General features: G+C 42.3%; 1 protein-coding gene across 3 annotated transcripts in view; it reads left to right on the top strand.

The window, feature by feature from the left end:
• LOC308105442 (SUN domain-containing protein 1-like) overlaps positions 1-13,865 on the top strand; it is a 30,861-nt gene that overhangs the window by 6,441 nt on the left and 10,555 nt on the right. Inside the window, exons 3-12 of one of the 3 annotated variants that reach the window (XM_080456165.1) lie at positions 972-1,171; positions 1,777-1,803; positions 2,682-2,984; positions 6,091-6,294; positions 7,059-7,139; positions 7,669-7,782; positions 8,501-8,599; positions 9,719-9,779; positions 10,369-10,424; positions 11,128-11,336. In XM_080456165.1, the coding sequence (XP_080312291.1) occupies positions 972-1,171; positions 1,777-1,803; positions 2,682-2,984; positions 6,091-6,294; positions 7,059-7,139; positions 7,669-7,782; positions 8,501-8,599; positions 9,719-9,779; positions 10,369-10,424; positions 11,128-11,336 (1,354 nt within the window). The remainder of the gene's footprint in view (positions 1-971; positions 1,172-1,776; positions 1,804-2,681; positions 2,985-6,090; positions 6,295-7,058; positions 7,140-7,668; positions 7,783-8,500; positions 8,600-9,718; positions 9,780-10,368; positions 10,425-11,127; positions 11,337-13,865) is intronic. The other 2 variants (XM_080456166.1, XM_080456167.1) reach the window with 2 other exon arrangements.

Raw genomic sequence — 13,865 nt, 5'->3', positions numbered from 1 at the left:
TTTCTAAACTGGAAAAGAAAGCATCCATTTTGGTTGTTTAACTCTTTGACTGCCGTTGACTCGATAACGCGTCAATTGCTAGTTTGTCCAGTTGGCTGTCGACGCGTTAGACGCGAGTTTAGCTTCATTGTTTAATCTGTGATCACGCTGTTCTGTTTATTTTTCATCATCAGTTTCACTTTCTGATTCCTTCAGACTCCCCGGGTTCCGGTTTCATGACGCAGATTCCGTTTCCGGTTTTCATATTTTTTTCCCGGTCATTTTCGGCCAGAATAGGGAAAAACACGTTTTTTCACACGGTATAAAAAACTAACGGAGAGCTCCACTTCTATTTTCTTTAGTCTGGGTGACGGACACTCAGTCATCGTCGTCGTGTATCACATCGTACTTTAGGCCGATCGTCAATCTGCGAAAACGTCACATCCGGTTATGACGTATTCACTGTTTGAGCCTGTTTGGAGGGGGTCAAGCGAGTCAGCAAGTGATCGAGGTGTTTTTTTTTTTTCAAAACATAGGATTTCAGGATCTACTCCAGTCTGCTGGCATGAAAGCAGAGTACATTTAGGTAGCTTTTATAATTATAAAGGTTTTATCAACTGATAATAATGTAAACACACAAAGGTAAATCCAAGACATGTCTCATTTCTCATAAAAAATTTAATATTTTTTGAAAATCAGAATCCATTCTGAATCATCCAACATTAGAATCGTGGTTCGAGTATGAATTAAATTTTTTCCCACAGCCCTAAGATGGATGTGCTATAGATGTGATTTCAGCCATTGCAAGATTGTATTAGTGGAGTGACTCATTTCCCCGTATACACTACACATCAGTATACTATATTTACTGTATGCATTCACTCCCATTCATAAAATTGGTTGTCACTACCAACACTTTGCAGCATGTATGTGGCCTTCCTACGTAATGTACTGTATTGATGGTACCTTTGTCTCTCCATCCTCTCCCCCAGGGGACTGAAGTCGCGTCGCTCCCAGCAGCTGTCGGTCTCCTGCTCCCAGTCGCTCCTCCACCAGACCCCGCCCCCTGCCTCGCACAGGCAACATGGCAGCCAGTCGTTCCACAGCGCGGCCGTCTCCGACGCCTCTCTGCTCTCCTCCATGTTGGAGGAGTCCGCCATCGAGGAGAAGACCGTGCTGGACAGCTTCTATGGTGACTTGAGCTCTTTACTTTCATTCGTTCCATCATTCATTTGAAGTACAACCTTGTTTTAATTCTGTACTTTTAAAGCTACGGACACTGTGAATGACGAGGCTGTACAGTGGTTCAGGAAGTGAGAAGTTGAACACCCCACGGCAGGTGTTAACAATGATTCTAATGAAGGCTCTGTTCCATTTACTGTGGCACAGTGGTTCTCAAACCTTTTTAATTTCAAGGACCCCCATAACTCTGAGCGTGTACAATTGGAACCAAATGGACCCTTACGGGTCCATTTGGTTCCATTTGTACACTCTCAGAGTTAGAGACCTATAATGGTCCATTTGCCACCCTCAAGGAACCACGAAGGGTCCCTGGACCCCACTCTGAGAATGGGATCAGAGTGTTTCCAGTGAGCCAACATGCACAATATCAGCACCCCGACTCTGTTTGACCAGAATGGAACAGAGCCTTCATTAGTATCATTGGTAACACCTGTGAAGGAAGTAAGGAAGATGCCCAATTTCTTTCCAATATGGCTGCTGTGCATAGAGCCTATTAACTCTTCTTCTCACATGTGTTTATTGTGATGACTGACTGTATCATTGTCTGTCTCTCAGGTCTGGACCAGGATGGCGATCCCACAGGTAACGGGTCCTTTTGTCTTCTTAACATGCAAGCTGATGATAACATGCAATTCTGTGTTACACCAGTACTTTTTTGGGGGTAAATCTTCTATAAAATAAAGGCTTTATGCAGTAACTGACCAAGTTATGGTAGTTCTCATGTTCTGTTCCGCTGAGCTTAACACATTAAGACCTGAGGCTGATTCTACAAATGCCTTCTAAATCAGTAGTCACACCTTTTTTTTTTCTTCAAAAATGTTCAAAAATAGCAGATCTACAAGCTCGCAGTGCGGAACAGAAATAAAAAATGACACAGATGCTTTCCCGGTTTTAATGGGTTAAAATGCTTTATGACCAGCGCTTATAATACGTCATAAACGTTATAAGTTGTCGTACATGATCATAAACATTTATAACAAGTGTTATAATGCGTGCAATATAAATGCGTTATAGACCCGATCTTTAAGTAAAGTGTTACCACACTTATTTATAGCATTTCAGTATTGAGTTGCAAAGTGATTTATATTTAATTAAAATATTATACAAAGCAATAGATATTATCATAGAATCAACAATCAAAACTAGTCTATAAAAATGTCTTTTGAGAAGAAAATGTAAAATGATTTTGCTATCCTATTATCCTTGTGCATGCTCTTGTTTTATAGATGTACTTCAGTGGTTCTCAAAGTAATTGATACTTAGGAACCAAATTGACCCTTACAAGTCAGTAACTCTGAGAGGGTACAAATGGAACCAAATGAACCCGTAAGGCGGGTCCATTTGGTTCCATTTGTACCCTCTCAGAGTAATGGGGGTCCATGGCCCTAATACATACGAAACAGGGGGTCCTTCTACTACACATTACACAAACAATGTTTTTCATGTTTTCTTGTTTGTAGAAAGCACCCTCCTTGCAGACCCAAGTGCCAACAGCACCGTGCTGTCCAGCTGTGACGTCCTGTGTCCCAAACACCCCAGCCAGACGCAGACCTCCATCATCAACGGACACCACTACTGCTCCGACTGCGTCCTCCGCTCGGACAGGAAGGAGGCGCTCACCGCCAACACCACCACCGCCGACCGCTTCTCTACATCCAGCCACGCCGGACTGTCCGGGGCGGACCACACGTTTGGAGGCGGTCAGGCGAGCTACCCGACTACTACCATCTACGGTCGGGATAAGATTCGCAAGAACAGAAAAGGTGATGGGATTTTCTGGTGTTAAAACTGTTGTTTATTACTGCTTCTCTCTGTCTCTTTGTCTCTCTGTCTCTCTTTATCTACTGTATATGTGTCTCTGTCATTATCACTGCTCGTATTGTTAGAATGTGCAGTATTTACACACATACTGACTGTAAAGGAGCTTAAGTGTTGTGTGTGAGTCCTTCCTGTGGTCCTGAGTGTGGCTGAAACTAACAATTACTTTAATAATAGATTTTGTTGTTTTTATTATTGCTCAATCTGTGATTCATTTAGACCAGTGGTTCTCAACCAGTGGTCCGGGGACCACCAGTGGTCCTTCCAGGTGGTCCCCAGCTAAATGATGGAGGGTTGGTAACCAAATGAACCCTTGATCTTTAACTTGAGAGAGTAAAATGAAACCAAATGACCTGTAATGGAATATATTAACTCTCTCAAGAGTTAAATTATTGTTAAACATCTGCATTACTTTATTTACAAGAAGTCTACACAATTAGAGACGGTAGAAGAATTATTATTTTGCCAAAATCTTATGAAGATAACAAAATATTCTAAGTATTGGGTCTGAGAGTCTAAATCTCATCAAATGGTGGTTCCATGGCTCAAATACCGAATAAATAATGGACCTTGATATGAAAAAGGTTGAAAACCACTGATTTAGACCATGAAATGAAATGTGCTATTTTTAACCCCAACTCAAATGGTATTTGTTTTTAAAATCTAGCATAACCATGAAACCATTAATCTTCTAATTATATAATATTTATAATATGGAATGAGGACAAAACATTCACATTTTGGTAAAGTTGAACATAGAAATTGTTGGCCTCACTAGTAGCTGAGACCTACAGTAGGTACAGAAACCTCCCACACAGGCTTGTCATTTATAGTAGAATAGTTCTGTACCGCTATCAGAGCCAACATAAATGAACCACTCACCACTACTGCAACTCTGTGACAATAATCATTACTCACCACTACTGCAACTCTAGTGTCATCAGGTGGGCCGGTGTCTGTGGGGGACACTGGTGTGCGTGTGCTCAGGAGGTGGGCAGGCTGTGTGTCTCGCCTCCTCACCCTGTTTTACATCAACGTGCTTCTGAAGATACGACACGATGGAGCAGGTAGCGGACCGAGTCAGCATTTACTCTTGCTGTGTGCACCTGGGGTCCATCACTGCACCAACTGACACTGTTCACCTGGTCTCACAGTCTCTGCATTAACTGACACTGTTCACCATCCGGTATCACAGGCTCCGCATTAAAGACGTGGTGAAATGAAAAATATGTTTTTCACAGTTTTAGAGCGTATCTGCGGTCACATTATGGACATACCTGACAATAGATGCCAATAAAACTAACTGAACTTAATTACTTCCTGTCAAACGAAAATGTACTGTGTGATGACATGGATATAAATGAATCTTGATTTCATTCACTCGTTTGATTCCCATAGCTCACGTTCCTCCAAATACACCTGCTTTTAATTACAGAGCTACTCCGCTTTGAATCTCAGTCAAGATGACGTCCAGACGGTGTATTGCTCATTTTAAATGTAATCGGTACACTAAAATTGCATCTGAAAACAATTTGGGTTAGAAATAAGGAACGTAGTAACAAACATGCTTCACACTGGCCGTCTCTCCCGGGCCACAAACACTAGCCACAGCACACAGCTGCAATTAGTGAGATTCCAGCGTTCCATAGCCTGAAGAGATGGGACCTTCAGAATGGTTTCACCACGACTTTAACTAATGTGTTCAACAGGTCTCAGTCTCTGTATTAACTCATGTTATTCCCCTGGTCTCGCAGTTTCTGCATTAACTGACACTGTTCACCGTCACCTCGTCTGATAGTCTCTGCATTAACTGACACTGTTCTCCTGGTATCACAGTCTCTGCATTAACGTGTGCTGTTCACCTGTTCTTGTACTTTGGGCAGGTTTGCACCAGCATGTCACATAGCCATTACAAAGTTTGTGTGTAAAGTCTGTACAAAGTTTCTAAACCAATAGATACAGTAGTCAAACTAGAGAGGTTGCGGCGCTCAAATGTAATGAATGTCTTAGCTAGTAAAGCCTTAGTAATGTGTACATGGTTACTAAGAAACATCTGTATGGATGCATCCAGTCATAAAGCAAAATGAACAATGTAAACATGGAAGTTATTGCAGCATCCTAATCTAGCCTACTGTCATGTTAAACAAGGAATACCATCTTAAATTATTGCTACAGTATAACATTAGCTTTTCAGCCATAGCTTATCCAAAAATTACATTAAGTGTTACAAAAACCACAAATGGCAGGTTTGTTATTATGTAGTGCTGACAAGGAGATGGAGTCTGCACACTGAAACCCCAATTTATTCCAAGAAGACTGTACAGTGTGAGTTGCCAAGATCCTGCAACAGTTACACCTAGTTAATAGGTGTAAATATTGAGTAACAACTAAGTATCTACTATCTACGTAAGGAACGTGTGTGGTGCAACCCGTTTTTAATTCAGTGATGCATAAATCTCTACTTGGTAAATACTTGCGTGACAGCTAGACTTTGTAAGGACTTTACACTCAGCCTGCCAGTGCTATATACAAATCATCACTTTCTCTGTCAAAGTAATTTCCACTATGGCACAATTTATCTGTCCATCTCTGTCTTTCTGTCTGTGCTATCAGTCTCTCCATCTACAGTATACATGCATGTATCTGTCCATCTGTGTCTCGTCTTGGGCTGGGCGACATGATTATTTCAAACTTTTGCCTCGATTACGCTTAATGAAAATTTATTTTTAATAATGGAATTCTACGAGCTCACAACATGTTGCATAGCAACAGGTTTTGAGCTTGTAAATCGGCAATTTTTGTATGCCATTTTTGTACAACGAAGTGTAATCCAGGGTTAAGTGGTTAGTCAATTATACAAATTCATTGGAATGTTTTCGTGTCGATTCCATAATATATAAGGCATATTTATTGGTTAATGGATTAAGCAATTAACCTACCTGACCCACATTAAGTGTTGTTCTAAACATCGGTTTCGATATATTTCCAGTGAATTGCCCAGCCCTAGTCTCGTCCTATCAGTCTTAAACATGTAACTGGTTATTTCCTCAGGTATGATGTGGTCATTGTGGGAGTCCATGCTGCAGTATTGCAGTCGAGCCGTAACCTCCATACTCTGGATACTAACCCTAGTCTCACTGGCCTGCTACAGCCTGGCCCAGCGTGCCTCGCAGGCTTCCCAGCGCACCTGGAAGCAAAGGTTCAACACGCAGGCTCACTCCTGCAACGGGCAGAGGCTTGACAGTGACTCCACAGGTTAAACCCTGTGTATATATATATTTTTTTTTAGTGTGTTTTGTGCACCAGGGTTTGGTTTTGTTCACACTCACAGGCATCTCGTCGTGCCTGGTCTGTTAATGGGCTTATTCATGAATGTTGCATCTCTCTTTCTTATGAATATTGTATCTCTCTTGTGAGGCAGACTGTCTCCAACTGATTTCCATTAACATCACTGTTTTCCTTTCTGATCTGTAGAAAAGAAAATGAGCATCCTGACTTTTAACACTGCCTTCATTTCCATCACTTCTCAGGGTCCTCTTTCCCCCAGGGTTCTGTTTTCATTATGCTGGTCGTAGTTTACATTTGCATACTGTAGATGTTTATCTATTTTAAAGTTCTCTGTTTTTTCTGTTTCTCCCTGCACGGTGCCCTTGATGCACTAAACAACACATCCTTTATCAGCTGTCACCATGATAGTAATCCTGTGCATATTTAAAAAAAAATTGTCTATTATTTTTCCATAATATTTCTATTCTCCTAATGTGTCCCTATCCCATTCTTCTGCTGTTTGCCTTCTAAACAAATATATTACCTCCCCTTTTGCTTTGGCTGTTGCCTTGGAGAAAGGCAAATCTGTCTCTCTCTCTCATTCTCTCTCTCGTCCTCACAGTGTCTCTCTGTGCAGCCTCTTGCTGTTCATTACACAGGTGATGGGAAGTGTACAGGTGGATATCGTCATCCCTGCTGAGATGATGCTGTGATTACTGATTCATGTGATTGTGTCTCTCTCTCTCTGGCAGAGCCTTCCCAGTACTGTGGGGTCGTCAACGTTAAGGGGATGGGGACCAACGGGGAGCAACTCGACTGCAACGGATCTCTGTGTGAGTACAATCAACTAAAGGTTTCATTGCACGCAATCAGACACACGGAGACTGCTAAAAGTTAAACTTTTCTGAACACCTCCGCCAAGACGGAAGCTCAATGTGCTCGAGATTTATATTGTTTTAAAGCCGCAATCTGCCAACAAGGAACCATAGACTGTTTTGAAGACTGGTTGGCTGAAGTTAGGAGGTACATGTGGTTGGTTAGGACCACTACTGGTTGACAAGAGGTATTGCATGAAGGTGCAATTTATCCTCTGCCAAAACAGGCTTTACATTATAGCTTAACAGTAAAAATGTTGGCGCTCGCAACGGGGAACCGCCGAACCGGGTTCAAATTCCTGGTAGGACATAAAACTTACAGATTGCATCTTTAAGGAGGTGAAGGTGCTTGAAAATGTGCTTAAATGTTAAACCTGTACAAATGCTTTGTATTATTGCCAGTCACTTGAATGAATGATTTCTATCTTCTTCACCAAGTGGTGTTTTATTCAAGTGTCTTGTTTACCTTCGCTACCGGTGGCAACAGGTGACGACTGCAAGGAGAAACACCACACTGTCACATCTTCATCACCATCATCATCACCACCATGGTCTTCTTCCTACTTGTTGGGGTTGTTATGGAGTGCTACTCTCTATACAGGTTACCTGACCTACCATAAACCTTTAAAAAAAACACACTCGCATTGTTCGGGTGGGTTTTTATACGTACAGTACAGTATGTGCTTTGTTGGATACATGCATGCATCATTAGACATGTGCAATTGTGCATGCATTTATTAGTCGTATGCCTGCGTTATTGGATACATGCATTCAGTATTGGACACATGCATGCATAGTTGGATACATGAATGAATAATTGGTTACATGCATGTACAGTAGGGGTGGGACGATATATCGATATCGCGATATATCGCGATACTTTCTCCCGCGATAACTAATCGATATACTGCCGAATATCGATATATTGCAATATATCATGATATCGCAATATATCGATATTTTCAGATATCGTGATATATCGTTGGTTAAATTTCTTGCAATATATATCGAATATCGTGATATCGCAATATATCGAATATCGTCGAATATCGTGATATATATTGTTATCGTGGGCCTAATATCGTGATATATATCGTATCGTGAAGTACCCATATCGTCCCACCCCTAATGTACAGTATTTTTGCATGCAAGGATACCAAGGATTCCTTTTAGATGCTTTAGCAGTCACACATTTGACTTGGCACAATGATGGTATTTAATAGCAGTCATATAGAATTTTTTAATACTGTACAAATAGGGATATTTTATCCTTTATTTTAACGTTGGGGTTTATCTCACTCCTCGTTGCTTCCCACCAGGTACATGTCTGTCATGGCTGGCTCAGACGGCAGGGTCTACCGGCTGGGATTCATCCAAGAACCTGCTGTCTTCTGTCTGGTCCGCTGTCCAGTCTCCAGGTTAACAACCTGTAACCCGTTAATCTGTGGCTGTTGTAGACGTCCTGCTTTATACTGCATGCTTACTGCATCATGGCTCTGTCCCAAAGAGGGATGCGTGTCTTCACTAGTTGTTTTTTCCAACTGGCTATAAGGAGTGATGTGGCAGCTAGTTATTGGACAGACCTTGTTTTATAGAAATTGACTTGCACCCTTGGTGTTTGACATTTCTTTTTTCTGCATTGCTAATGCAGGAAAAAATAAACACAGAAGCCACATTCCAATACTCAACTTTCAGAATATACTAGTTTTAAACTCATTGACGTTATGTGAAGTCCACACGATGGTAACATTATTTCGGCAGGTCACCAATTTCACCGTAACACGGCCATGCTGGAGGATGGAGGAAATGAGGGGGCAGAAATTTGGCTATTGGGATTTATACAGCAGCCATTTTTTAAATAACCACTTAAACCCTATACTCAGTTGACCGGATTCCCAAGGGCTCTATACTAGGGCCCCACTTTTTCTCGCTCAATACTAAATATCTTTGCCAAAAATAAACAATCTTTGTAAATCTGCTACTGTTGGCGAATGTTCCCCCAGTATAGGGATGCTTGGGTTCAAGTGGTCCACAGACCAATGGTTGCTACTGTAGGTTGCTTTCGTTTCCCTCACCAGACATAACTTTGCTGATCTTTCCTGGGTTTCGCAGCCTCATTGTCTCTCTAGCTCGGCATGTGTATGTACTGTGTGTATGCATGGAGTTGAGCCTTGTGTCTCTGGTAGATCTCTCCCTGCTCCCCCGCAGCATTGAGCTGGGTCTTCTGGATCTTCTCAGCAAATAATTCCCTTTTTTATCTTCTTGCATGTTTCTGTCTGTGATAGATGTAGGTGTTTTGTCCAGGCAGTGTGCGGGCACTAGTCTAGTGCGGAACTAACATCGCTGAAATAACTTTGCTTGTCTAAGTACTCACCCACAGCCTGTCAACCTTAACTGCGCCATGTCTTTACTGCTGTAGTCCACATGTGTTGCAGTAAACCTCACTCTCGCTCTCCTCCCCCCCCCCCCCCCCCCAACCCTGCTGCAACTCGAACTAATCTAGTCCTTGACCTGTGTGTTTGTCTGTGTCTCTGCAGGGAAGGCTTGGCATCATCTGGTCACCTTGACTGCCTCCCTCAAAAACGTACTCACAACGCGGTAAGATTTCCACTTATTTGAGTACAATCAAATAAACATTCTTCTTTACTGTCACTATTTTGACCATGTAGGCAAAAATAGCAGATCTTCAAAAAAAATCTCTTTCGGGGGAAACCTCGTATGTCCACGGTTACTTTTCAGGATTCAAATTCAAAAATAGCAAAAGTAGCAGATCTACAAGCTCAAAACGTTTCGAGCTTTAGGATCTGCTGCTTTTGATGCTTTTGTGTGATGTTGTAGGATGATAAAGTAGGGCATTAATTTACGAAAAGCACAAAGTTAGAATATGGAGAAAAGAGGTTTCTGCCTGACGGCAACGAAAAGTAGATACCGTGGTCCCGCAGGGCACTAGGTTCGCTCCTTTTTTCCACCACTACACTAAACCGCTTTGCTAAAAATTGCCTTTTTACGTCGCAAGGTTGTAGATCGGCTAATTTTGCGAACTGTTAGCCTTCAGAATAAGGACACTAGGGTTCATGTGGTTGAGTGTTATAAATCCATTTGACTGCTGCAGTGGTAAAGCCCTGATCCACACAACTCACCCGTCTGTCTGTCTGTCACATCTTGTGTACTGTATATGTTCTACCAGGAGCCTTCGAAAGCTGCTGCCACTCCTCCTGGTTGTCATCCCTCTACTCCTGTGTGGTAAGTTATCAGGCATTATTTGACTTTTTGACAACATCGATATCAGGCAGTTATGCAGCTGATGTGTCTTTCAACCTGGTTATGGGTTTTAGTCATTATGTGCACCCCCAGTTCAGTTTATTAATGTGTTGTCCAAATGATGACACTTATCCCTAGGGGTCACTTTCTACACAAACACGGCAGAAGTTCCATAAACGATCTGGTTTGTTAATGAAATACTGAAATGCAGTCATCTGGCAGAACAGAACACTATCTGAATGTTCATGATGGTTCATGACAGTGTACATAAATACTAATCTTTCATTTTCACAGAACAGTTCACAACAACTTAAGCTCAAAGAAATGGTTGCATTGTACGGTACCTGCTGCTTGAATTGAGATGAGCTTGTTTTACCAAGGACCATTGTCGTGGAATGATTTGCTGGCCAAACTTAAATTGGATCACCTTATCTCACTTCAGGACTTTAAGAGTCGGATAATGACCATGTCCTTATCACGTTTTAAAATTTAGAGTACTATTGTGGTATTGGTAGATGTTTTTTTGTTGTATTTGCTAGTTTTTGGTTGAATTTGTTACACTCTTTGGCTGCTATCATTTTGTAATCAGTTGTACTGCTTTGGCTTTGTCTTGGCCAGGTCTCATAAAACATGACTCCTGGTTAAATTACATGCATGCATTCTCATTGGTCTGTCTGTCTGTCAGGTCTGTGGTGGTTGTGTGGTCCAGGTGGTCTGCTGTCCGTCCTGCCTGCCGTCAACGTGACACAATGGGGGACATCTCTGTCCCCGTCCAGCCTGCCTTCCCTGTGGTCCTTCAGCTCTCCTGACAACCCTCCTCCTGAGACCACCACGGACGTACAGGCGTCTGTAGAGACACCTCACCTCCCCCCTCCTCCAACATCTCACTCACAGGTAGGTGTGTGTGTGTGTGTGTGTGTGTGTGTGTGTGTGTGTGTGTGTGTGTGTGTGTGTGTGTGTGTGTGTGTGTGTGTGTGTGTGTGTGTGTGTGTGTGTGGGTGTGTTCCAAACATTTGCATGTTTGGACGGCCCACTGTTTTTATTCCAATTCAAAACACTGGTGACGACCTACAAGGCAAACAAGGACATCCTACTCTAGATGCTGCAACAACATCCCACCAAACTTCCCATTTGCAAACCAAATGTCCCAGTCAGGACAAACCCTTGAACTGAATTTAGATTCAGCTGCTATAATGATGCTAAAGCCTGAGATGAAGAAATGTAACCACTCGAGCCCTATGCTTTTCTTGAAAAGATTGCAGAATTATTGTAGATCTTCTACTTTCACTTCCTTTTTTGTAATTATATATATAACATGCCCAAAATTGTGTGTGTGTGTGTGTGTGTTTGTGTGTGGGTGTCTCTCTGTCAGTCCGGGTGTGTGTGTCTCTCTGTCAGTCCGGGTGTGTGTGTCTCTCTGTCAGTCCGGGGGCTACATAATTATGTTTTATACTTTTTTGGAATATTTAATTTTATAATGAAAGTCAAAGGGGCTGTGATCATGCTGAAACCTTGCCCAGATCTGTAGTCATACGTCATAGATGTGTCATAATTGACTGACATCATGGATGACGTGATGTCTCTCAGGCTGGTCACATGAAGTCTGACATCCACTTTGGAGCCCAGCTGGTTCTATGTGGATCCCAAGACTACTTCATTTCCTAGTTTAGTAACGGTTTACTGAAATGAGATATGTACTGTGTTCTGACAAAGTGCCCTTGATAGACACTGGCCCTCATTTATCAACAGAGCGTATAAACCGGCTTATGTTTTTCCATATATTCGGCCGTACACCAACGTCGAAGTCACATTTATCAACGAATCCTACACAGCCAATCCTGGCGTACATCAGGTCGGAGCTTTGATAAATCTCACGTCTGAAAACGAGCGTCATTTAAATAACACGCCCTTAAATATTCTCAAAACGCCCCGATTTTACGACTAAGATTGAAGAACCAGATTACGACCAAAGACATCATCATGAAAAGCCAATAAGAAAGAGTTTCCCCGCTCGCCTCGTCACACATGCACACGCACACGCCCCTCTCTCTCTCTCTCTCTCACACTCACACACACACACACACACACACACACACACACACACACACACACACACACACACAAACACGCCCGCCCAGCTGTGTTTTTCATTTAATCCGTACCATAGCGGTACAATCTTTGTCACGTAGGCTTGTAGCCTACATGAATGACATATTATGATACCAATCACATCGCCATGAATGGAATACGTTTGTATATTAATGTATTTAACCCATACCGAGCAGTGCACAAGCAGTCATGTCGGATATTCACCGTGAGACTCGGACGGGCGGCAGTGATTCCATCCCCGTCCCGCCACGTTAATAAGAGATTGGAGCGTCGGGTTTATATCCTTAACCCAGCCAGGTTGTAGTCTTCAAAACTCTCTATGACATAACTCCATAACATAGGACAAGCTACTGTAAGTTTGTACACCTCACTGTCCATGAAAAGATCGTCGGGAGTCCCGAAAATGCGCTCGCAGAAGCGCTGTATATTTTGAAAATAGCAGATCTACAAGCTCACAACGCGTCGCGATGCGACCCGTTTTTGAGCTTGCAGATCTGCTATTTTAAAATAGCCAAAGCAACTGACTGTTAAAGCAGTTTGTTTAAATTACTTTATAAAATGTTATATTTTCACAGGGATTATTTATTAGTGTAGATACATTTAGGAGTGGATTATGTGTCCAGATGCCTGTCAGACAGTCAGACAATGCTGCTCCGCAGGTCTAGAATGGAATAAACGGGTGCAGCCAACGTCAACAACTGGTCTCGACCAGACGTGAGATCTCAGCGTATGGTAGGATGAAGCCCACGTCAGGATATATTGATAAATGCCGAAAGGTGCGGTGATCTCGCCGTACGCCCATTATTTGGGCTGCACCGCGTTGATAAATGAGGGCCACTGAGCCTACCTGTTCACTCACTGTAAAGGCAATACTTACTGTATGTCACCATGACCCTTTCCATCAAGCATCATTCACCCAGAAATTAAGTACTTTAGTTGACAAAGTGGACTAGGGCTGACCCAGTGTTTTTCTTGGACATAGTAATTAATCACAATCAATAAATTTGCAGTCCTCCAACTTATTTTAATGAATAAAACATTATTTTAACCAATCTGTATGGTAGAGTATGTAAATACAATAAAACTAGTACATCTGCAGTGGTTTGAGGTGGTCTCCATACTCTTCTATGGAGACATTAGATCCTGTGGTTGGGTAGGACACCTACTGGTTGATAAGTAGTATTACATGAAGCTCAACGGGTAATAAGGTATCTTGCCTTCCAAAATGGGCTTTCCGTTATAACTTTTGGCGTTCGTGCGGGAAACCGGGGTTTGAATCCCTTTAAGGTTTGATGTCTGACCACCATTGTCCCA

This window comes from Gymnoscopelus braueri, assembly GCF_963280865.1.
Source record: "Gymnoscopelus braueri genome assembly, chromosome: 17".
Lineage (NCBI taxonomy): Eukaryota > Metazoa > Chordata > Actinopteri > Myctophiformes > Myctophidae > Gymnoscopelus > Gymnoscopelus braueri.
This window is presented reverse-complemented; position numbering and strand designations above follow the sequence as displayed.